A 21,837-nucleotide genomic window follows, 5' to 3' on the forward strand; every position below is an offset into this window, starting at 1 on the left:
TATAAATGTCTTTACGCATTAGGTTCATAAATTAAAGCGCAGCCACAAAACAAAATGCCAACCATAAATTATCGGTTCGAATAGTTGAAAGTCGTGTGTGTTTTGCGGAGAGGTTTTTTTTTATTTTATTCTATTTATTTTGCTTTTTTTTTGTTTTTTTGTTTTAACTTCAGGAAATTGCCAACATCTACGACTCGTGACGATAGAGAAAACGAAAACGAATTCGACAAACGAGCCGCTTGTTCTAATGAGCATACTGCTCTTTCTGTAGGGTATTTGTGGTGTGCTATGCACATGTGCATCAGGTATGTGCACGGCTTTTCGACACAGTTTTCAATATGTTTGCATATGCTTGGTGTGCATACTTTTCGACGTGCATGTGGTACGTTTTTTTTTTACAATTTCCCAATTCCCAACTTTGAATATTTCTCTTGTGGATGAGACGTGCTGCTTTCCTGCTTTCTTTTAGGGAAAGGGATTTCGTCTCCAATGTTGCCTATTTAGCTTTTTTATAGCTAATTGGCTTTTCTTAGCCGCAAACAGTTGGAATTTTTTACTCATTTGTCTAGAATTGCCATCTGTTCAGGCATTGAAAGATTTACTATTTTCGTTGTAAAATAATCTACTATAATAATTATATCAAATTGTTAATGTCTTCAAATGCCTTATGAATCGATCGTCGATCTTCAACATAATTAACATTTGTGTATTCATTGTTTTGTAATTATTTGTAACAATAGACTTAAACATTTATGTGCGAAAAAAAACTTTTTAAACCAGAAAGAAGTAATAATTTAAATCATAATAAAGTTTGTACGCAATTCCCTCAAAAAGCTCTCGAAAGATTAAAGAAAAAAGTTCTGTTAATGCCAAATTGCCCAATTCCCAATGTACATTTTACTCATGTTACTTAACATAACAGACGAGCACTTCCAGGCGCTCTCTTCGCCGAAGGGCAAAAGGATCAATGCTTACCTAAAACATACGAAAGCCATGGCTAACATTTCGTCAACTTTTTAGGGCATACAAACTTCGTTAAGTCCATTTGCTAATGGCGCAGCGCCAGAAGATTAATTAAATAAATGTTATTTATGTGCTTTGCCTGCCGGTTAAAGCGAATTATGTGCATTTGTTAGCCTAATTGAATTGATTGTGCAAAAGGTGAAAGGCTACTGCGCAGTCGCTTCTTATGCTGGCAATGCGGAAGAGCTCTTACACTCTCAGCAATTGCATTCGCGCTCTTAAGAGCACGTTCGTTTACACATTTAAGCTTCGTTCCGCGTCCTGCAGCTCTTCCTGTCGCTTCTTATGCTCGCAATGCGGAGGAGCTCTTCCGCTCTCAGCAATTGCATGCGCGCTCTTAAGAACGCATCCGCTTACACTTTTAAGCGCGCCTGGAAGTGTGCCAAGGTTTTGCGCGTTTCTGCTTGCGCTCAAGAGCGCGCTACGAAAAAAAAAAAGTAAAAGCTCTCGTTTTTGATCGTTTTGTTAATTTTTTTGTTTACATTTCTTTTGTTCTTCAATTTGTTTTTATTTAGGATTTATACAATAACTTAACATTTGTTTGCTTTTGGAATCGGAAATATACAATATTAAATATTGATTTCATGTTTTGCATTTATATTTATTTAATTTTTTCTTTTTGCTGTAGATTTTGCATTAGTTTTTGATTTGTTGTTGTTTTTCATTTTATTTGAATTTGAATTAGCACATATTTCGGGGCTCGCTATTACATACAGTTTCTTTTAATTTGTATTTTATTTTTATTACGCTCTTGTTGTGTGTTTAATAATATTATTACATTTACCAAATGCAGCACATTAATGCTTACGCTGTGTGTGTGTGTATGTGGGGTTTGTGTGTATGTGTGTGTGTGGCGGTCCATTTCGGTGTTCTCTTTTACTATTTGGTTTAGCTCTTTCTATTTGCTGCAGCTGGACTGAAGGCCCGCGACATACGCACAAATATCACTAGGCTGCTGTCTGTGTGTGTGTGTGTGAGCGAGTGAGTGTGTGTGTGTGTGTGTGTGTGTGTGTTTGGGTGGGTGGTTGTGATATACACACACACATATGCATTTAGGTTCAGTTTGCAGTAAACGAAAAACAAATACAAAATATATATATCGAAGCTCTCACATACAAGCATACATATATGCACACATGAGTGAGTGTGTGTGTTAAATTCTCAGCAAAGTGTGTGGCACCTCAACTATTTTTTCACGCAAATACGCAGAAAAACCACATGAAAAGTAGATTAAACTTTCAGCATTCTTCACATGAACTTTACGTTTGCGTGTTAAAAGTTGAAAGAAAAGAAAGCTTTGAGCAAACCCATGAAAAAAGTGTTGACTCCACTAAAAGCGCACTTAAAGTGAAAGTAGTTGAAAGCATGCTGAATTCTGTGCGTAATTCATGCGTGAAAGTCCAACTGGGCTCTTGAAAATTTGCAAGCTTCTTATTTACGCGCTCTTTGCTTTAAGTGCGTGCGTGTATGTGTGTGTGTATATGTGTATATATGCGTGTATTTTGTATATTTGTTTTGTTTTGTTGTATAATTTGTTTAAGGTATTAACATTTAGTTTAATTTCATTACTTTCATCGTCATATAAATAAAAAATAAATACATTTTGTTTTTTTTTTTTCTTTTTTTTTCTGTTCTTTTCTCATTTATGCATGCAGGCAAAACTGTTTCTGTTCATTTTCTTTATCGACTTTTTAAATACCCTTTAAAAAGATGCACTAATTTTACGAATACGAAAAAAAAAATATATATATATATATTATGTATGTATGTATATAAAGTCGAGTCACATTACACACAAAAAAAAAAGGAAATATGGAAAATATATATATATATATATATATATATATAATTATATAAACAGCATCATAATAAACAACGGCTGTTCTGTTCATTTTTGTAGCATCAGCTTTTCACATATATAAATATATATATATATATATATATCCAGACTAACAAATATATAAATATATATATGTTGTATACGCGTATGCATATGCATTCTATATATATATCATAGTTTTAAAGTTAAGCTGCAACTGCACGTGGGTTAGACAGCGACAGCTATAGCGCGCTGCATTGAGTTAATGAGTGAGACGGCGATAGCCACAGCGAATTTGGCCAACAACTGCTGTTAGCTGTTAACAGCCGCTGTTAAGCGCGCACTTTTAGCTGTCGCTGTTGATCGTAACGGTAACTGTTACTGTTTACATTTTCTGTTCTTGGTTCTGTTCTGTTCTGTTCTGTTCTGTTCTGTTCAGAGAGCTCGCGTCTCATTTTGCTTTCGTGTGTTTCGTTTTGTATTGCATTTTCTTCTGTTCTCTTTTGCTGTATTGTATTGTAAAAGCAAGCGTTTGAATGCAGCAGAATTTAAATATCAACAGCTTCGGTTTTGCTTTCCCCCTTCAAAAAATTAGCATTTAACATTAACATTAAATATGATACGCCCCATCGCTAACCCTAGCCCCGACGCCCATGCATTGTGCTGGGCTTCTACGCTCTCTCCCTCTCTCTCTCTCTCTCTCGCTCTTTCTGCTCGCTTCTTCTCGGCGTTTCGTCTGTCTCGTCTGTGTTCTGCCTCTAGTTGTGTGTGTCTGTGTTATTGTGTGGGTGTGTGTGTGTTCCTCTCGCTGTTGTTTTGTTGCTTCTCGCTCTCGTTGATTATTGCACCACACAGCAGCCCTTTTTCTTGTTCTTCTTCTCGTCGATAACCACGTGACTAGCCGAAGTTGGTCCAGGCACCACTTGCTTTGAGACTTGAGCCAGAGAAGTGACGCCATTATTGCTCTCCGCTTTGCCAGCTGCTGTTACCGCTGCTGCACCACCGCCGCCACCTCCTGCTCCTGTCGAGCTGGCCACCTTGCTGCCGTGGGAATTTGTACCATTTTGTGCTGTCGCTTGATTCTGCGAGAGCTGCAAGAGAATTAGAAAGAGAGCCAGATTAAATTTCACATTGTTCACCGACTTTTATAACGAGTGCATTTCGGCAAGCTAATTGTAGCATGTCTAATTGTAGCGAATATTTATCTTTGCAACGAGTACAAATTGTGACCAGTGTGCTTCAACGAGTAGATATAGACTGAATTTGGGCGAGTATATTTCAGTGAGTGGGAATATGTAACTTTGTAGCGAGTACGAATTGTACCGAGTATGTTTCAACGAGTAGATTTCATGGACTGTATTTGAGCGAGTACATTTCAGCGAGTGCCTTTCATCAATAGCCTTGTAAAGCGTACAAATTGTAGCGACTATTCTTTGGTGAGTTTATTTCTAAGAATGTATTTGGGCGAGTATTTTTCAGCGATTGTCTTTCGGCAAGAGCCTTGTAACGAGTGCAAATTGTAGCGAGTATGTAACATTGTAACGAGTACGATTTCTGGGGACTATCGAATATGTCTAAACATGAAATTGGGCGAGAACTTTTCAGCGCTTATCTTTTGGCAAGAGTCCTATGAGTACAAATTGTAAAGAATGTGCCCCAACGAGTATATTACAGAGTGTATTTAGGCTTTATTTGGGCGATTGTCTTTTAGCTTATCCCGACAAATGCAATATTACAAGTAAGAATAGTAGCGACCATTTTTCTACGAGTATATTTCACTTCAGCAAGAGCATTGTAACGAGTACAAAGTGCCGCGAATATTCTTCAACAATTGCATTTTAGCATTCGTATTGAATGAGTACAAATTGTGGCATACAGCAAGGAGTATAAATTGTAGAGACTATTTATCAACGAGTATATTTCATAGGATCTATTAAACGTCTATTTTTACGAGTACAAACTGTACGCAAGCGGGCGATTTTCAGCAAGAAGACTAACGAGTGCATTTGAACCCCTGCGAGCTTCAACGAGTACACATCAACGAATAAATTCTACCAAACAAGCTTTAATGAATGCATTTAAGCTTTGGCCTATTTTATGGACACTCGCAGTAATAAATGTATTTAACAAATGTACTTTATCGCCTTTGCCTTTGACGATCAAACCCCAGCGAGTATATTACTTTAACGAGTGCATTTTTGTAAATTGTAGTACTGTAAAACAACAAGACAGAAGCTATTCCAGAAATATGTCAATTTAATCTGGTTTTCTTATCTCTTCCAAAACATGAGCCCCTCATAATATATCAACTAATTGGTGAAAGGAACTCTTTCTGCTTTACAGTTGTCCCACAAAGTGAAAGTAGCTACTAAGACTTTCAATCTGCTTGCTTTTGGGCTAGGTTTGTGCATTAGTATATAGCTAGAACATTTTGGAAGGAAGCAGTACACTATGTGAGACTTGTTATGGCCTTATGGAAGACCTCTACTGGATGTTATGAGAATATATATCATTCAGAACCTGTGTCTTTATTTGAAGAATTTCGTATCTTTAAGATACGGAAGATATCAACTTCTAAAATCCTTCAATATCTGTGACCTCCACTTCCCACATGTAAATGTTCGTTTTATATATTGAACATATATCATCTTGTGTATGAAAAAAAGAAAGGATTGACCAGAGTTTATCTATAAGAATCTTAACTCCCGCTAGGGATTAAAGTTGACATAGGTTTAAATTATTGTTTCGCGACTGTCTCAATTCACCAAATTGGCCTATAGCATATGGTTGCCATGGGTAAAATCGGTTGAAATTAGGGTTCTTGTATAATTAACTTTGTTTTCAAAGTGAATTGGAAGAAACATGGAATTTTTAGAACCCAACTATGATGCCTTATCAACAAGGCACAGCTGTTTTTTATGGTATATGGGAAAATCGGCTTAGAAATTAGTTTTTACATTTGCTGAGATATCTTAAAATCTAGCTACTAGTCCAACGAGCTTCATCCCTTTCCTAACAACTCTGTACAATTTTACCAAATCGAACTACAGTAAAAACTCGACTAGCAGACACTTCGCTTGGACATTTGCCCATGTAAATCAGGCCTCAAAACATTGCCGCTCTCTAAAGCGAAGTGCTTTTACTATAGTCAACTGCCAGACTGTTAGGGTATTTTGTGTTCGGTGTGTTGTGCTCTCTTGCGGCGCTTACATTTGTTTTGGTAACTGTCTCGCCTATTGCAGTGCTTGCGCCATTACAGTTATCATCGCCATGCTGTGCGTTGCCATTGCCTATTGTACGATCCTCTGTGGGCGTGATGGGCTTGCCACCTGCCAAAAAGAAGAAGATAAACAGAGAGAGAGAGAGAGAGAGAGAGAGAGAGAGTTAAGCGAGAGAGAACAACAGAGAGAACGGTTCGACTTACCACGTATCATGCTAACAATTTCATCAGCCTCTCTGGACAGATCGCCGCCAGGACGAAACGGATTATCCCAGCCGGAGTCAGTGCTGTAAAACGTTGCATAAGAGTGATGTTAAAATTGTTATTGTTGTGTTCGGTGTTTAGAGCTCACCTCTGCTGTCTGTCATAGGCTGGTCCCAGGCCGCCGGCTGGCTGCATCGTTGCCGTCGCCATTTGCGTATAGTCTAAGTTACAATTGTAGCTACTAAACGTATTATCTAAATTATCTGAAAAACTCGTTAATGTATACTCGGCTGGTGGACAAATCTGTTGCGGTTGACTGCTTTGGTAAATGGAAACGCGCACTATCGAACGCTCGGATCTGCAAAGGAATAATGGGATATGTTAGCTCGGAATTGAAATAGTTTCTGGAATTGTTTGCGTGGAAAAGAAGTCGCGACAATTAAATTCAATGTCAATTAAATTAAGTCATTTGCCAATTGCGTCGCAACGCAGCGCGTCCGAGCTTGTTGAACTTTTCAATTATATATATATTTTTTTTTGCTTCAATTGAATTTCGTTCAGTTATGGAAATTGACATGGCAAGACCGGGCCGCACAAATCTCGACCAGCTCTTGACATTCCGCATCTAACGAGTCTCTTTGGATTTTAGCGCGTGCCACACACAATCTCGCATTCATTATATAACGATAAAGCCGGCGAGCGAGAGAGAGAGAGAGAGAGACAGTTTTTTCTTTTACTCTCTTCCCTCTCGTTTGCCGTTGCCCAACTCTGGAGTCTGGACTTTACCATTCCGGAAAGTGTGGCTTGTGTCCCTTGAGGATTTCTATGTTACTCAATTCGATTAAATTTCGCTGCGACTTGAACGTGACCAAAAAACTACAAATGCCCGCGACAAGGTTAACCAACTCTGTACATTAATTAAGGCTAGCCAGCGCCTAAACCAGTTGTGAATTATAAGCATGAAATGTGCTTAACTTGTTTAAGGCAATGCTACTTAAATGGCATAGAAGTACGAACATTGAAAACATTCCAATTTGAAGAACAAATAATTGCTAAAGGATCTCATTAGGGTTGAGCTTAAACCAGCTGAGAATTATATATATTTATGGTACAAGGTATAGGGTTATATGGTACAAGATATAAGGTAAAGGGTATAAAGCGAAAAGTAAAAGATATAAGGCACAAGGTATACGCTAAAGGGAGTACGGAAAAGTGTATAAGTTGAAGGGATAAGATAAAGGGTATAAGGTAAAAGTACAAGGTATAAGGTACAAGGTACAAGGTAAAGGGAATAAGGTACAAGACAAAAGGTAAAGGGGCACAAGGTATAAATAAAGGATATAAGATGAAAAGCACAAGATATAAGGTACACGGTATAATGTAAGGGGAATGAGGAAAAGCGTATAAGATCAAGGGATAAGGTAAAGGGTATAAGGTGAAAAGTACAAGGTATAAGGTGCAAGGTAAAGAGTTAAAGGTACAAGGTTAAGGCTACAAGGTACAAAGTATATGGTACAAGGTAAAGGGTATAAGGTAAAAATCACAAGATATAAGGTACAAGAAATAAGGAAGTATAAGATAAAGGGATAAGGGTATAAGGTACAAGATAGAAGGTACAATGTAAGGGCTATAAGCTCCAAGGTACAAGGTACCTCTAAGTTTTATCACGAGCTCATGAAAAGCAAACTTACTCGACAAGAACGATCCGCTTGAAACGAAGTTAGGAACTCTTTGCGTGGACTTTATATAAACAAGCTTCGATTTTTATCTTTTGAGCAGCTTTTCCTATCGATGAGTCTCAATGATGCTTGAATTTGAGACAGCTTAGCTCTTGTACACGTTTGTTTCAGATATAACACAATTAAAATATATATTGCACACAATTTTTATACAAGCTGAACGAGCACAAGTATCAGAATATTCTGACGTTACAATCGACATAAAGAAATAACTGATCGCATTTTCAACGTTTGTTTTGTTTTTGTTTTGTTTTCAAATGTAGAATTTAAGTCAATTATTTTCAGTATCTGTTTGCTAAAAAAGCGGCCAGAAATTGGAACTTTGGTATTAAATCCGTGTTTATAATATTGTGAATTATATTGCTATAGTCCAAAACTCATTAAAATAGGGTAAGGAAGGGTATCTCCGCCCCAATAAGATATACATATATATTTTCTTGAGCAGCATCAAAAGCCGAGTCGATCTATGAACGCAAGGATCTCAGAACCTATAAGATAATCGATAATCGATAACTTGCCCCGTCTCCAGGCAATCGATGAAAATCGATATCGAAATCCCGCGTTTTGAGCAAATCTCTTAGGTTTTAAGAGCTAGAGCCATCAAACTTAACATGTTGATTCTAGAATAGTATATACAGATCAAGTATCTTTCATTTTATAGCTACCGTCCCCAATACCTCTTTGCGTGAGCTATATTCTTTGTTGGTAGCAGGATGGTCCAGGGTAGCCCCTAGTCGGGCACTCCCGACTAGAGCACTTTCTCGTTTTGTAAGCCTCTCGTCCTATTTAAGCACAGCAAATTTGATTAAGATCGGAATAAAAACAGCGAAGTTACTTGGGAACATATTATCCCATAGTGTGGGACTAAGGCAAGAAGAAGCTGCAAATCGGGCAAGTTTCTGTGTTCTAGTAGATATCTTCTAGTCAATTTTCCAGTCTATCTTCCAGTCTGTCTTCCAGTCTATCTTCCAGTAGATGTCTCCTAGTCGATATCTTCTCGTCCATCTTCTAGTAGATATATTCTATTCGGTATCTTCCAGTCTATCTTCTGGTAGATATATTCTAGTAGATATCTTCTAGTCTATATCTTCTAGTCTATGTCTTCTAATCTATCTTCCAGTCTATCTTCTAGTCTATCTTCCAGTCTATCTTCTAGTAGATGTCTCCTAGTCGATATCTTCTCGTCTATCTTCTAGTAGATATACTCTATTCGGTATATTCCAGTCTATCTTCTGGTAGATATATTCTAGTAGATATCTTCTAGTCTATATCTTCTAGTCTATCTTCTAGTCTATATCTTCTAATCTATCTTCCAGTCTATCTTCTAGTCTATCTTCCAGTCTATCTTCTAGTAGATGTCTCCTAGTCGATATCTTCTCGTCTATCTTCTAGTAGATATACTCTATTCGGTATCTTCCAGTCTATCTTCTGGTAGATATATTCTAGTAGATATCTATATATCTATATCTTCTAGTCTATCTTCTAGTCTATATCTTCTAATCTATCTTCCAGTCTATCTTCTAGTCTATCTTCCAGTCTATCTTCTAGTAGATGTCTCCTAGTCGATATCTTCTCGTCTATCTTCTAGTAGATATACTCTATTCGGTATCTTCCAGTCTATCTTCTGGTAGATATATTCTAGTAGATATCTATATATCTATATCTTCTAGTCTATCTTCTAGTCTATATCTTCTAATCTATCTTCCAGTCTATCTTCTAGTCTATCTTCCAGTCTATCTTCTAGTAGATGTCTCCTAGTCGATATCTTCTTGTCTATCTTCTAGTAGATATACTCTATTCGGTATCTTCCAGTCTATCTTCTGGTAGATATATTCTAGTAGATATCTATATATCTATATCTTCTAGTCTATCTTCTAGTCTATATCTTCTAATCTATCTTCCAGTCTATCTTCTAGTCTATCTTCTAGTAGATGTCTCCTAGTCGATATCTTCTCGTCCATCTTCTAGTAGATATATTCTATTCGGTATCTTCCAGTCTATCTTCTGGTAGATATATTCTGGTAGATATATTCTAGTAGATATCTTCTAGTCTATATCTTCTAGTCTATGTCTTCTAATCTATCTTCCAGTCTATCTTCTAGTCTATCTTCCAGTCTATCTTCTAGTAGATGTCTCCTAGTCGATATCTTCTCGTCTATCTTCTAGTAGATATACTCTATTCGGTATCTTCCAGTCTATCTTCTAATAGATATCGCCTAGTCGGTGTCTCTTCCAGTCTATCTTCTAGTATATCTCATGTAGTCGGGCTCGCCCAACTGAACCACTCCCGTTTGTTATCTTAGTTATAATTATTATTATTTTCTCTGCTTATAAATTAGCTATTTTATCTTATATTAGAGCATTTAATGCCACTTTTCAACACTTCCCTTTCGAGTTGGCCACCCATGGTGGCACCCAGAGCGAGCCCTGCACTAAACTAATTGATTTGTGACCTCATTTGCGCCAAAGCAGTTGGTGAAAACTTTACAAAGGTTTACAGCTGAGGCCAATAACTCAGATTGAAAAGTCGCTGCAAACAACGGGCCAACTTGTGACTCATAACTTGGCTAATAACCGAGTCGTATGCAAAATTTAATTGCATCATTTTTACGAACCGCAAACTTGAAGAAAAACAGTCAAAACAGTTGCCAGCGCTTTGCTGCTCGTAAGATCCATAAACAGATCCAAGAAGAAAGAAGTCGATTATGGGAATGAGTTTATCATGAGGAAACCAAATATGGCACATTCACAGCGCCATAATTCGCAACTAGTTCTAGTCTCAAAGCAGCCAAATGGCTGGCAAAAAAGGAGAAGAAAAAGAAGATGAAAAAAAACTCACTTTACGGTATAATTATTGTTATTATTTTGTTTTTGTTATCTGCCCGCAAAAACTGTAAGCCGAAGCACACGTATAGCATGAAGAGAGTTGATGAAAAAGAGAATAATTTGTTTCTTTTTTTTACCAGCTTTGTTACTTTCCCAAGTTTTTCAGTCTATTTTTGGCCTTTGCTTTTGTATTTGACTTTTTGTCCGTGCGTTTCGTTTATTTCGTTTATTTCTTTGTTTCCTGGAAACCGAAACGAGCCGCAAAGCAATATTCTTAGCTCTATTTAATGCTCTCGGAGCTTGTTTGGATGATGTGATCTACGATCTACGTTTGTCGGACTTCTTTATGTGCCGCTGTCCATCAGTCCGTTCTATTCTCTCCCGTCCCTCCCTTCCCTTCCCTTCCCTCTAGCCATCCGCCCAGTTTATTGTCGGACAGTTTTGGGCTGATGTTTTGCCTATTTTGCTAGTCATTTTTTTTGTTGGTCTTTTGATCATCTAATACAAAAGCCCGATGTTGTTCAAGACAAGTTAAGAACCAGATGTTCGTAATGGCGCATGCTCGACTGGCAGCTACCCTCTAGTCAGCTCTCTTTTGGGAATAGAATTGATGAACCTCAAGTAACTTTTGTGTTTGTTCATCGTTCATTATAAAACTTTCGATATAGTTGTATTATACGTTAAGACATTTGAATACCAAAAATCAAGACTATATCTTGACATTCCCTGAAGTTATCGTTGAATATTGAATAATCTCTGACTGGGATCCTATATATGTACATATATGATACATATATGCATGTGCATGGCGTGTTGAATATATATAAATATAAATCAACTTTAAGGATTGGCAAATATGTTTTACAGTCTAAAGTACGATATAAAATAATAACAAGGCAACTGTGCGTAATTTTATAGATATTACAAAGGTATTTTCCATGATGAAAGCTTCGTAAAGTACAGTTTAACATCATGTCACATAAGAAAATCGAATCAGATAGATAAGTTAGTGCTAAGCAGAAGCCTATTTACACTTTTGAGAGTTCGAGTTGATATTTTCTTACTTCTTCTTTTTACAGGGTATAAAAGTTAGGTATAGTTTTATATTATAGCAAGTCGAATCGCTTGAAATATTCATGCTGAGCCGTATAAAATATAATTTGTATAGAATAAAAGATCAAAGACCTTTCTTATAAAATAAAAATATGATTTTTTTTTGTGTTTTTTGATAACGGGGTATTAAAGAAACCCATATACATAAGAATATATATATATATATACATAAATGAATTGTGATCAGAGTTTCTATATATATATATATAAATACGTTCGACGATTTTAACTGTTCTAGACTTTCCCGTTTTTCTAAAAAAAAACTTGTTTTTAGCGCACGTTCTCAAAAAATATATAGGGTATTAAAGCTAAGGCAAAGCCAAGCGTAAATTTGGGAGCCGTAAAGAATTACGTCAACCTTTGACAGAAATATAAATGCGTATATATATATACAGGGACTGTTCTAGGGTATATATGACTGATAAGGTCGTAGGCGCTTCTGGCTTTGAATTATAATCAATTAAAGACATTTTTAGCTCCGTTTTTTTATGATTACAGGGTATTTATGAACTAAGCCTAATTTGAAGGTGCAACAAATCGAATGGAAATCGAAACGAATTGAATTTAAAAAATGATTTCGTCAGCCGACGCCAAGTTGTTTTATCTGTTTACTTTTCAAATACACTTCATAAATTCAGTCACTAATGTTGTTGTTGTTGTTGCTGTTGTTGTTGTTGTTGTTGTAGCTGTTGGCGGCTCATTGAGCATGTGAAGCTTACGTCATGTGCCGAAATTGATATGCGAATGCGACAACAACAACAACAACAAGTACAGTAACAACTGTAACAAGCTGAGTGACAAGAACAAGCAAAGTTACAAGCACAGAAAAACGAGTTTTTAAAATGTTTCTTTCTGTTGCTTATTTTTCAAGTGCCAGCTGGTTGGGCGAGCGAGCGAGAGAGAGAGAGACGGCGAGTGGGGTAGGTGGCTGTCGTCTCATCATAAACTTCCTTTGAAGTGTGTTCAAATAAATTGAAACACAACGAAAATAAACCAAAGCAAACAAGAAATAAAACTAAAAACTTGTTGCTCGATTTGAAACAGCTTCTGGCGTGGGAGTGCGAGCGAGTGCGAAGAGCACAAGTGCAAGGTGTTGGAAAGTAAATGCAGCGGCGAACTTGAGTGCTCTTCGCCTCATTCCAGGCCAGACGCTGTTGTTGTTGTTGTTCTTGCTGCTGCTGCTTTTAGTTCTTTAAAGGCGATGAGCGCATCAAGTTTGGCGGCAAAGCGGCGCAGCGCAGCCCAACGAGCTTTCAATTAGTTTTCAGACGACGTCACACAGCACACACACACACGCATATGCACGCACGCAGGCTGGCGGCAATGAGAGCAGCGTAAATTAATTTAACAAATTACAGACCCACATACACATACATATATGTACGTACGTATGCATATGTGCGTATGTGTGTATGTGGATTTGTGTCAGTGAATAAGCCCCACCCGCGCGTAACGTTTAAAAAAAAACAGCAAATGAAATTAACAGTTGAACGAAATGTTAATTGAACATTTTTGCACTTGACGTCAAACAGCAGCAGCAATAAAAACAACAAACAGCAATTTATTTGCATGCCAATTGGAAAAAAGGCTTGCATTTTGTTTTTGTTCATATCGCATGCAATATAAGCAGCGCTGCATTGCGGCGCGCATACCTGCTGCTGCGGCTGCTGTCGGCATTTTATTTTCAACAAAAATTTTGTAAAACACAGATGCGATCACATGGCCATATTATAGAATTTATATTATATGCGCACAAACAAATATACATATGTTTATATATATGTATACAAATATATATATATGCATATATATATAGAAAAAATAACGCCGCAGCGGGCACGAACAGCGTCTAAACTTAAAGCTATGTCTAATTTATGTACAAACAAGGCACTATATTTTAACACACACTGTTGAAGGCAATACACACACAGCACACACACACATGCGCTCGCTAGTCAGGCAGTGTGTTTTAATTGCGTTCGCAGAGCATTAACAGAGCTGCGCTAGACAGAGAAAGAGAAAGATAGAGAGAGCGCGGGAGCTAGAGAGTGAGAGAGCGCGCGCGTGGGGAGTGGCAAATGGGGTGGCGAAGTGGTGTTGGCGGGTAAACGAGGCCTGTCGGAGAGTGTGGGGTATGAGGGGCTGCTAGTGTGTATTATTTTTTGCGATGAACTCACTGCGCGCATCCCACCATGGACAACAAAAACAACAGCAACTGACAAAGCGTAACAGTGTGTTTATGTGTGTGTGTGGCGAATCACAACACACAACAATGGCACAAATTACTTTCACATTGTTTAATTTTCCTATTTTTGTTGCTTTTCTATATTATTTGCCATTGTTTTTTGGGCATTTATAGAAACATGCATTTACCAACACTGCTGCGGTGGGTGTAGTGAGTGCAAACTGCCCCGCGCTCTGTCACTCTCCTTCTCACTCTCTCTCAAACACCCACTAACCAATACACCAACCACTTGCACTGACTGCTGCGGCGCTGCTTGCGTGTGTGTGTGTGTGTTTATGTGTCCCTCTTTGGCACGCACGATTGACTTTTGCAATTGTTGTTGTTTTTTGTTGCTGTCACTTGGTATTTGGCTGGCATTTAATTTGTTAACAACTAATTCACGCACTTGACAATTTGACTTTCGGCAGCTGCTGCTACCACTGCTTCTTCTTCAGTTGTGTGCTTTCAGCGTTCTGCTTCCTCTTTTGCGATTCTACGCGCGTTTTACTTTTGCGACCACCGTCAAGTCCGTCCGAACTGTTGTTGTCTCTGCCCTTTGCACGACTCTCGCGAGCGTTCGCGCTGGGCTGCTGGGGTTGTTTGAAAAAACAACAACACCAACAACAACTCACCAACACGGAACACGAAAAAAAATTTAATAACAACAGCAACAAAAACGGCGTACAAAAGAAGAAGAAGACGGCAATTCCAAGCAGTGAGCGGACGAGCGCCCCGCACGTAATTCTCGTTTGTTGTTGGCTGTTTGGCGTTGTCGCTGCGTTTGCCTAGCTAAACTTGCAAGCTTGCTGCTAAAAAGTAAAAGATACAATACGCACACACACACTCGCACACACACGTACAAAATGTTTGCAGGAGCGCGCGCGCCGCTGCCTCTGCTCTGCTGCTGCTGTTGTTGTTGCTACTGAGCCGCAGAGCAAAAGAGAGCGAGCGCACGCTCTCCAACAGTGAAGTTCACACGTTAAGGTTGCCACCTGACAAGTTTTTTTTTTCGTTCTGGAAATTAACTGCGATGTATTTTTGAAATATGTGATAAAATTAATTAAATTTAAAACCCGTCAAATATCATGAACAGCAAAATCATCTAAAGAAATGTTTAAAATAAATTAATTATATTTTGACATGCATATATGCCAAATAATTGTTTAAGCTATGAGCCAAATACATGAATTTGTAAATATTTAAATAGCCTTATTATGATCCTTATTTAAACTCATTTAAAAATGCACACATATTAAAAATATGCAATAATCCAGCAAGAATGTGGCAAATTGAATGAAGAATTCTATTTTGTGACTTCCATAATTTGAACTTGATAAATGCTAAAGCAAATATACAAAATTCGGACCCAATGGTGTACGAAAATGAAAATGGGCAAATTCTTAAAAAAATTAAAATTTTGGAAAAACATGTTTCTTAAGTCCAAAGCTTATTTTACGGATCGTAAAAGAGTTGCTGAATGTTTTTTTTAGAATCACTTTCTTTAATTTTTGTTGCTACGCAACAAACATAAACAAGCTAAGAAAGAGAGAGAAACAAGTCGATTGGGAAATGCGCGCAGAAATCTTTGACCACAATGAAAACAAACAGAAAAGGCGGCAATTTCGGATATTTGGCAGCTGTTACAACAAAAAATGAAAGAAAAAAACAAACTGCCTAACTGCGCCAATTGCCGTTTTAATGCGCCGTGTTTGCCTTTTTGTTGTAGTTGTTGTCGCAGATGCGCAATAAGATGAACAACAACAATGGGAACAACGCACATTGTAATAATGAAAACAAACAAACAATAATGTGCCAGCGCGCCACATCTGGCAACGCTGTTAAACCAACAAACATGACATCACTTTTTTTTTTGCGCACTCACAAAAATGCAAAGTAATGTGAAGAGAGCGGCCCCAACCAAAGAGCGCACGCTCGCGCTCTCTCATTCTCGCTCACGCTCTCTCTCTCCTGCTGCTGCTGTTGCTGTTATACACAGCGCGAACAAAAATAAAAATAATAACATAAGAAACATAAACACGTAACTATATAAAAAGGTAATCTCGAGAGCCATTGGGGAAGCTGACTGATAAATGGAAATCGCTCGAGCTGTCTGTGGAGAATGAGTAATAGGGTGAGGGAAGGGGGGTAAGGCACACAAAAAAGAATTGAAACGGGAGCAGCAGCGCGCGTCTGTTTTGTTTTTTGTTTTCCATTTTCTTCTTATTTTTTTTTTGTTGTTGTTGTTGCTTTTGGCAGGGCAACTGTGCTTGACAGTTAATAAACAGGGTTGCCACACGGCGCCGTTTGGCAGGCAGGCGGCAGCCGTTGATGCTGATGCTGACAATTGGGGACGTTGTGTGTCTATTGTTGTCGATTGCCGCCGCCACAAACTATTCAGAGCGCACGTACAGAATGCGCGTCTGTCTGTGTGTGTGTATGTGTGTGTGTGTTTGCGTGTGTGTGTATGTAGGTAATAGGGCTGACTGACTGCGCGACTGACCAGCGGCACAATTACCGTTAGCATTACACACACAAAATGTGACAATGGCTGACTTTTTGCTGGTGCTGCTGTTGCTTCTTCTTCCTGCTGACATGCTTGTCAAGTGTGTGGGGCACCGGAAAATCAATCGACTGACTGACAGCTCACACACACACACACACACGTACTTTCACAGTAGATATCTCGTATGTAGATTAATATGGGCACACACACACGTACACACACAAGCGCAAGGTGCTCGAATTTCAAGACATTCACTTGAAAATTACCAACGAATTGCTGCCCGATCGGGGTATGGGTCCGGGTCCGGGTACGTATCTGGGTCTCGGTGCGGGCCAACTGTGAATGCCACAGCCTCACCTCAACCCAACCCAACCCAACCCAGCGCAACTCATCTCATCTTATAAACGTAATCAATAATAACAGCAAATGCTGTTGCCTATTCTTATTCTTCTCCAGTTATATACCCTTACAGTGGGCATAATAATTTTATTACCAAATATGTAACGTGCCCTACCCCAAAAAGCATGTATCGGATTACTTTTCAATAGCAAAGTACGAAAATATATTTTTGTAAACAGAATTGTAACTCTATACGAGGGAAACACTTTCCAAAATAAAACTTTAAGAAATCCTATTAGATTGGGCACTTAATTATCTAATATTCAATTATATTTTTTTATGAACAGAATTTAAGAAAACTATATAAATATTTTTTTTTCTAAAAAGATTCGCCGTTTCAAGTTAAACAGTTTTGTTTAGCGTGCGACCACTGTACCTGCCCTATATCAGCAAGTGTATTTCATCTTCGGCACTTCGAAGATAACTGTGCTAACGAAATTAGCTAACTGTGGTTCTTATATTGTGAACGAAAGAATATTCCATACAGCAAGTGGCACTCGATGACATCACGCGGCGCTTGAAGCGAGCGACCAACCGGCAAATTAAAGCTCACACGGAAACACAAACACAAACACACACACACACATACGCATATGGGTAAGGTCAAAAATGTGTGAGCTTGGCAGCTCTGGCAACGCCAACCTGCGTGCTATCGACAATTGCGCGTGTTATCGATGAGGCCACACGCAGAGCTGACCAAAGGCAATAGAACAAAACGTAAACAAAAGTGCGTGGGCGGCTTATCGATGAGCAGCTTAAGGCAGGGCTTAGTTATTAAGGCGCTGTGTGGGAGTGGCGCATTCAATAAGCAACGCCCACGCGCGCTTACACACACACACACACACAGACACAGACACAGAGGCACCTAAGCAGGCCCAAAAAGATGTGGGTCAACAACCACCAAATGAAGTTGACCTACATCATGCTTTAAAATGCACACACACACACATATACATACAGCGCGCCATTATGTAAGCAATGACGACGACAGCGCAGTTTAACGGTATTCAAAGCTTTACAGCGGCAGCTGCTGCTGCTGCTGCTGCTGAGAACGCGCAACTGCAGCGCCGGCGCAGATAGAAACAGTTAAAAAAACTCCAATTGGAGTTGTTGGTGGTGGCATGCAAAATGCTAACAAATTGGAATGGGTCAGAGAGGCAGACCGGGAGAGAAGAGAGTTAGAGAAAGAGAGAGAGAGACAGAGGAAGAGCAACTGGAGTTGGTAAACAGAGCGCCGCATCCTGTGTTAAAAACGTTTGTGTGTGTGTGTGCATGTATCTTATCGTAAAATGAAGTTTGTTTTTTTTTTTTTAACTCCACCGTAATTATCGATTAAAAAGTTTGGGGTTTATCTTTTGGCGGGGTTGCTGTTGCCTGTTTGTGTTTGCGTTTGTTTCGAACGGGGAGCCTCAGAGTTCATTGCATGCTATTTGGGCTGAAAGGGGGTGTGTCTGATTTAGGCGTAATGCCAGCTCAGCCAGCGGCTTAGTTATAAGTTGGCCTCAAATATCAAGTGAAAGCTGCCAAAAAAAAAATTTACAAAAATCACAAAACACTAAAAACTGATGCTCTTTTGTGCTTTATTTTTTTTTAATGAGCGATAAAAGTAGGCCTAATTCAGGGCACATCCATACATAAAAAAAAAAAAAAAAACAACAAGAACTCAGTACTTGTGTACAAAGCAGAGTGTAAAAAAAAGGGTTCATTAACTTTGAGCTGCTGCGCTAGAGATGGGCGCGTGAGTCAAATTTAAGCTCTGCATTTCATGTGCACGAATTGCAGACAAACATTTTTTTTTATCATAGCAAATTAGTTAAATTAGCCACGAGTTATGCAAAAATCATTTAATTATATATACCTTGATTTTACCCTTTCTAGAAATGCTCGTATGCAATTATTTTCCAGTTTCGTTAAAATTGAGCACTACAAACAGCGCTTGCTTCGATAAACAAACGCTTGTGACGTCACATCAACTCCCTTTAACGAAACGGGCAGATCCTGCTCACTAAAATGTGATCAACATTTTTCTATAGGCGTTTTTTTTTTGCTTTCTAGTTTCGTTCAATTTTCATGCTCAATAAGGACTTGCGTAAGTAAACATTCTGCTTGTTAAACCTTAAGCTGCCCCTCTCTTTCATTTCCCTCACTTTTATTGCTTGTTTTTCAGCTTCGTTAAATCTTGGTTCCCATGAGGTATCTCGCATTGCTTACATAAATAAATTTAGATCTGTGGCGTCACGTTCGCTGCCGCATAACGAAGATATAAAATCCTGTTCATTTAATACTGATCAAAACTGTAAGTTGCCCTTATCTTTCATTTCTCTCACACTTATCGCTTAATTGTTTTTTAGCTTCGTTAAATTTCGGTTCCCATAATGAATGACGCATTGCTTGCATAAATAAACCAAAAACTGTGACGTCACGCACACAGATTGCACTTAACGAAACCGCCAACCTCTAATTCTATTTCGCTTGCACTAATTACATGCTTAGTGCTAACATCTTCTCTTCTTCTTCTTCCTTTTCTTCTTTTTTGTTGTTGTTGCTTTCTTCTATGGAATACTCACTCTTCCTGCACCTCGATGCCGCTGTCGTCCATATTCAGTTTCGCATAGTCACCGTAAGTGCTGTTGCTGCTGACTAGCGGTAAATGCGTCGCTGCTGCTGTTATTGCTTGCGGCGGCTGACCAGCAGCAGCGCCGGCAGCATCGGCCGCATCGAAGCCAAAGTTGGGCTCCACATGCTCAGAGAGCGGCGTTGGTGTCTCAAATACTAAAGTCTCCACCATGGAGCCTTTGGAAGAGCCAAACGATACGCTGCAAGCGGACCGAAGAGAGCACAGGACACATAGAAAGAGGCAGAGAGAGAGAGGGAGAGACAAAATTCAGTTGATTGATAGCTGATCGGAAGAAAGCTTCTGAGCCTACGTACCGTTTGAGTCCAACGCTTTTGGTGCCCAGCTTGCTGAGCTTGGGCTTTTTCTGATTGGTGGGCGGGCGGTTGAATTTATCACTTTGATCGCTGGAGTCGGCCGCGCCAGCCGTTGTGGCCGTCTCCTCGGACAGATCGTCTACGTCGCTGCGATTGTTCTCGTTGTTGTTATAATTATTGTTGCTGGCCTCCAGATCGTTGTCGTTGTTATTGTTGGCGCCGCTGTGATTGTTGTTGCTGCTGCGGGACGGATGCGTCGCTGCATGGACCAGCGGCAGGGGCAGCGCCAGCGTTGTCGGCGGCGATGCTGCCAGCGGCGGCGTCGGTGTGCTGCCCAAAAGCCGTGTGCGCTCATCACAAGCGTCCGCTGTGACGTTGGTGGCAACAGCGGCAGAGGCAGAGGCAGCGACAGCGCTCGATGTTGACGGCACGTTAGCAAGCATTGCGGTTAACGGCGACGCGGTCGGTTTGAGCTTAACAAGAGTTTCGTTATGTTTCGTAGGCAGATTCACAATAGACGCTGCTCCTGCTGCATCATTTTGGCTGCTTGCTGTTGTTGTTGTTGGCGTGGCTAGCAGCATGTGCGTGCGTGAGTTGAATGCACTCACGAGTGGATCACGTCACGATCGCGAGTTTCGTTAAGCTAGCGGCGCGTTTGCGGGGGCGAGGTAGTTAGGCGCTTAAAGCTTCGTTCAAAGGCAATAATACGTAGAACAAAAACAACAGCAATGCGGCGTTGGCAATGTTTTATTTAAATTTTTTTTTTTTTGGTTTTTCCGTTTATTTTTTGTTGTTGTGTGTGCTTTATTTCTCTTGCCGCTTGATTGAATTTAAACCGGACGCAGCGCGGCGACGTCGACGCTCAATAATAATGACGACAGCGACAAATCTTGCATACGAATGCTTCGCTGTTCAGCGCTTTGGGGCCGCTGCGCTGCTCTGTGGCTGCGGCGGCGGCAGCCGCAACTGCGCCTTTTTTGTTTCACCTTTTTCTTTCACACACGGGCACAGACACAGACACACACACACACACACACACACACACACACACGTCGAGACAGCGACACAGACAGATATACACGACTTAATTTCCGCAACAGAATTGAATAGAATTTCCACAAGCACACAAAATATTAGCACCCAAAACAACAATACAAACAACAACAACAACAACGAAGACGACAACAAACGAAGGAGGCGGCAGCGGCTGCGCTCGATAATTGCACTTGGCACTAGAACGGACGAGGCAAAGCGACGCGACTGTGGCGCATTTATAACACGTTTCTGTGGCTAACAAGTTTATAAATAAATATGCATGTGCATTTAATAAATCCGTTTTGTCGACTGCCCCTGTTGCTGTTGCTGTTTATTTTGGCCCTTCTTGCGTCGCCGTGTGTATTTGCTGCGCTTCGAATTTCAGCCACTGCCGACAGTGTGGCTGACCTGTGTGTGAAAATATGCCGCAAAGATGACAGCAGTTAAATTTTGGCATAAAATGACTAGCTGACAGCTGGTCACACTAAAAACTAAGTTAACTTTCAAAGGTGTGCCCAAGCTGACCAGCTGTTTTGCGAGCTGGCAGTGCGCTGCGTAAAGTTACGGCGAGTTGGCAGCAAGTGTTTTGTGGATCAAGTTGAATATTTAATTTTTTTATAATAAATGTGTACATAGCTACTTAACAAGTATCGTAAGTATTTTTACAGAGGCGTTGCAAGTGTTGACGTGCATTAACATATGTATAGCGATAACATTGCTGGCAAAAGCTAAGTGCCATTTTGAGTAATAGCAGAAATACATTCTATAACTAATTAGAATGCTCAGATTGCATTGTTTGTA

At 39.5% G+C, this 21,837-nt stretch overlaps 1 protein-coding gene across 3 annotated transcripts; it reads right to left on the reverse strand.

Annotated features, from left to right (window-relative positions):
* Nucleotides 1-1,603: 1,603 nt before the first annotated feature.
* On the reverse strand, nucleotides 1,604-21,437 carry LOC135430025 (probable serine/threonine-protein kinase nek3). 3 transcript variants are annotated; one of them, XM_064684581.1, is made up of 6 exons: nucleotides 20,002-21,437; nucleotides 19,638-19,886; nucleotides 6,415-6,624; nucleotides 6,267-6,349; nucleotides 6,053-6,171; nucleotides 1,604-3,933 (listed from the first exon to the last, which is right to left on the reverse strand). In XM_064684581.1, the coding sequence occupies exons 1-6, from the start codon at nucleotides 20,580-20,582 to the stop codon at nucleotides 3,682-3,684; spliced, it is 1,494 nt and encodes a 497-aa protein (XP_064540651.1). In that variant the 5' UTR covers nucleotides 20,583-21,437; the 3' UTR covers nucleotides 1,604-3,681. The 3 variants fall into 3 exon arrangements, with proteins under 3 accessions (XP_064540651.1, XP_064540653.1, XP_064540654.1); XM_064684583.1 differs by lacking the exons at nucleotides 19,638-19,886; nucleotides 20,002-21,437 and adding an exon at nucleotides 14,575-14,770; XM_064684584.1 differs by lacking the exons at nucleotides 19,638-19,886; nucleotides 20,002-21,437 and adding an exon at nucleotides 7,958-8,118.
* Between the last annotated feature and the right edge of the window lie 400 nt (nucleotides 21,438-21,837).

Source organism: Drosophila montana, unplaced genomic scaffold, assembly GCF_035044405.1.
Source record: "Drosophila montana isolate Dmon_TW-CO22-7 unplaced genomic scaffold, ASM3504440v1 contig_2781_1, whole genome shotgun sequence".
NCBI lineage: Eukaryota > Metazoa > Arthropoda > Insecta > Diptera > Drosophilidae > Drosophila > Drosophila montana.